The sequence below is a fragment of the Coprinopsis cinerea genome (genome assembly GCF_000182895.1).
Source record: "Coprinopsis cinerea okayama7#130 chromosome Unknown cont3.14, whole genome shotgun sequence".
NCBI lineage: Eukaryota > Fungi > Basidiomycota > Agaricomycetes > Agaricales > Psathyrellaceae > Coprinopsis > Coprinopsis cinerea.
In genome coordinates this window covers 1-2,584 of record NW_003307531.1, presented here as the reverse complement: position 1 = coordinate 2,584, position 2,584 = coordinate 1, and the positions used below count along the sequence as shown (strand labels likewise).

Genomic DNA, 2,584 nt, shown 5'->3' with positions numbered 1-2,584 from the left:
ACCCATAATTCTTGACAGGGAAAACACGGCGACCGAAATGCAGGGGCCCACATGTGGCTTAACTGCTGTTAAAATGAGAAGTCGATCAAAACTGATGGACAGCACCCAGTCAACGGCACCCATAATTTGTGACAGGTAAATGATGGCCACCCATATGTTAACATGGCCATCTAAAGATGATGGACAGCAGCAGTCGACAGCACCCAGAATTTGCGACAGGTAAATGATCGCCACCCATATGTAAATGATGGCCTAAGACGGCTCCAGTAGACAGCACCCAGAATTTGCGACAGGTAAATGATCGCCACCCATATGTTCTTGGCAGAGGCCCATATTCCTGACGCGCATCACAGATCTGCATATCGATCATATCAAATGGCCACCCATATGTAAATGATGGCCTAAGACGGCTCCAGTAGACAGCACCCAGAATTTGCGACAGGTAAATGATCGCCACCCATATGTAAATGATGGCCTAAGACGGCTCCAGTAGACAGCACCCAGAATTTGCGACAGGTAAATGATCGCCACCCATATGTTCTTGGCAGAGGCCCATATTCCTGACGCGCATCACAGATCTGCAGATCGATCATATCAAATGGGGTAAGGCAAAGGTGAATGTGGCCCCAAAATAACTGAACAGATACTTAGGTGACCGGATGGATGAAAGCCAGCCCCTCCGGTTCAAAATAGAATAGAATCTTTTGTTTCAACCTCATAGAAAGGCCACGCTGGTCATAGATTTCGTTGAAGTCTCTTGCTATATGCTTCAACATTGCAACTAGAGCCTCGCCCATTATCTTGGCTTCTTCCTTGAACTCTTCTTTTGTTCTATAGAGAGAGGGAGGAACACAAAAATCTTCAAGGGTACAGTCATAGGGGGAAGGCATCTTTCGTTTTTTTCTGAATCAGAATCTTAGTCAGAAAATTCAACGTAACGGGCATACCTTGGCTGGGAGTTATAGTGTTTGGGGGAGGGGTGTTTGCGATACCTTTGACCATGCCCTTTTATATCTTTTCTTTATTTGGCCAAGCAAATAGATACAAATGAGTATACACATCTGACAAACGGGCCGACGCTAACAAGTGCTTGTGACAGAGTGGTTCTTAGATGGCTATTCGGAGTCGTAACCCGAGGGTGAATACAGATAGAGTGTTTGTCAAACATAAAGCAAGGCCTTTTTTTCTGGCACAGATTTATGCTCAGAAAAAGGCTTGCCGCATGTCATTGCAAAATTCTAACCCAAGGTCATTGTGGCGTAAAAATCCTAACCCAAGGCCTTTTTTTCTGGACCATCCGGGACTTTAGCGTGTCAGAAAAAAGACCATTCAGAAATCTTATCGCCAAAGTAGCCATAGGCGTAGCCCTTAAGATTGGTGAGGCCTGGTCCGACTCGGTCCGCATAATCGCGTAAACCGACGTCATACTTCCGAAAGTAGAGGGTGAGCTGGGTGATGAAGTTGTCGAGTTTGTCTGGGTCCTCCCCATCGAAGGGCTCAGGGGGTCGTGCCTTGGGGCCCTCGCGCGGCCTTGTGAGTGCGGCCTCCATGGTCCGCGCGAGGCGGCGGTTGGTCCGCGTGAGGCCGGCGAGGAGCCGACTGAGGAGTGTATCTGCTACAGGCAAATAGATAGGCCAGATTGTACTGGTAGGCGCGTCCGGTCATCTTGAGCGCCTTGAGCTTGCGGGTGGCGTCCTTGATGGGGTCCTTGGGTCCAAACACGCGGATCAGTTCGTCCTTCCATGCGCGGAAGCTCTGGAACCAATCCGGGACTCGAGCGTCTCCGCGCGCGCGGGCGGCCGCAATCTTGTCGCCAAAGTAGGCATAGGCGTCGCCCTTGAGATAGGTGAGGGCTGTTGCGACGCGGTCCGCATCGTCGCGGAAACCGTCCTGGTACCTCCCGAAGTAGAGGGTGAGCTGGGTGATGAAGTTGTCGAGTTTGTCTGGGTCCTCCCCATCGAAGGGCTCAGGGGGTCGTGCCTTGGGGCCCTCGCGCGGCCTTGTGAGTGCGGCCTCCATGGTCCGCGCGAGGCGGCGGTTGGTCCGCGTGAGGCCGGCGAGGAGCCGACTGAGGAGTGTGTCTGGAACAGTCCGGTTCGTCGTCCGCATCGGAGTCAGATGAATCCGAGCTGTCATTTCCATCGTCCGCAGGGCCGCCGGGTGGACCGCCGGGTGGGGGCCTTGGCTCGATTCAGGCTGAGGAGGGCGTACTTCCGGGCCCTGAAGCTGTGGTCCGTCTCCGCCCTGCGGAGCGTCTGCGGGCGCGTTGCCCGTCATCCGAGCCTGGAGGGTCTCCACCCCCGACAGGCGGGACAGCAGGGGGTTCGTAGGGCGGAACTGGGTCGTTGGAGCCTCCCGCAACCGCGTTCTGGAGTAGCGATGCGGTGCGGAGGGGTGCGGGTGTGACGTAGGATAGGTCCGCCGATGCGGGCGGTTCATCGACTATTCTCCCCTCGCCGGAAAACAGGGAGTAAGGCGGCGGTGACAGTGGCCTCCTCTCCCGCGTTCCTGCGCTGACTGTGAGGAGAGTCCGCCTGGGAATTGCGCGAGTGTTTGCGGGTGTGGTCCGCGTCTGGACCTGTGT

General features: G+C 54.5%; 1 protein-coding gene across 1 annotated transcript; it reads right to left on the bottom strand.

Moving 5' to 3' along the window:
* Window positions 1-1,313: 1,313 nt before the first annotated feature.
* CC1G_13532 (hypothetical protein) lies at window positions 1,314-2,439 on the bottom strand (the record flags this gene model as incomplete). Its single annotated transcript, XM_001831875.2, has 2 exons — window positions 1,314-1,599; window positions 1,646-2,439. 2 exons carry the CDS (start codon window positions 2,437-2,439, stop codon window positions 1,314-1,316), a joined length of 1,080 nt encoding a protein of 359 aa, XP_001831927.2.
* Window positions 2,440-2,584: the final 145 nt, after the last annotated feature.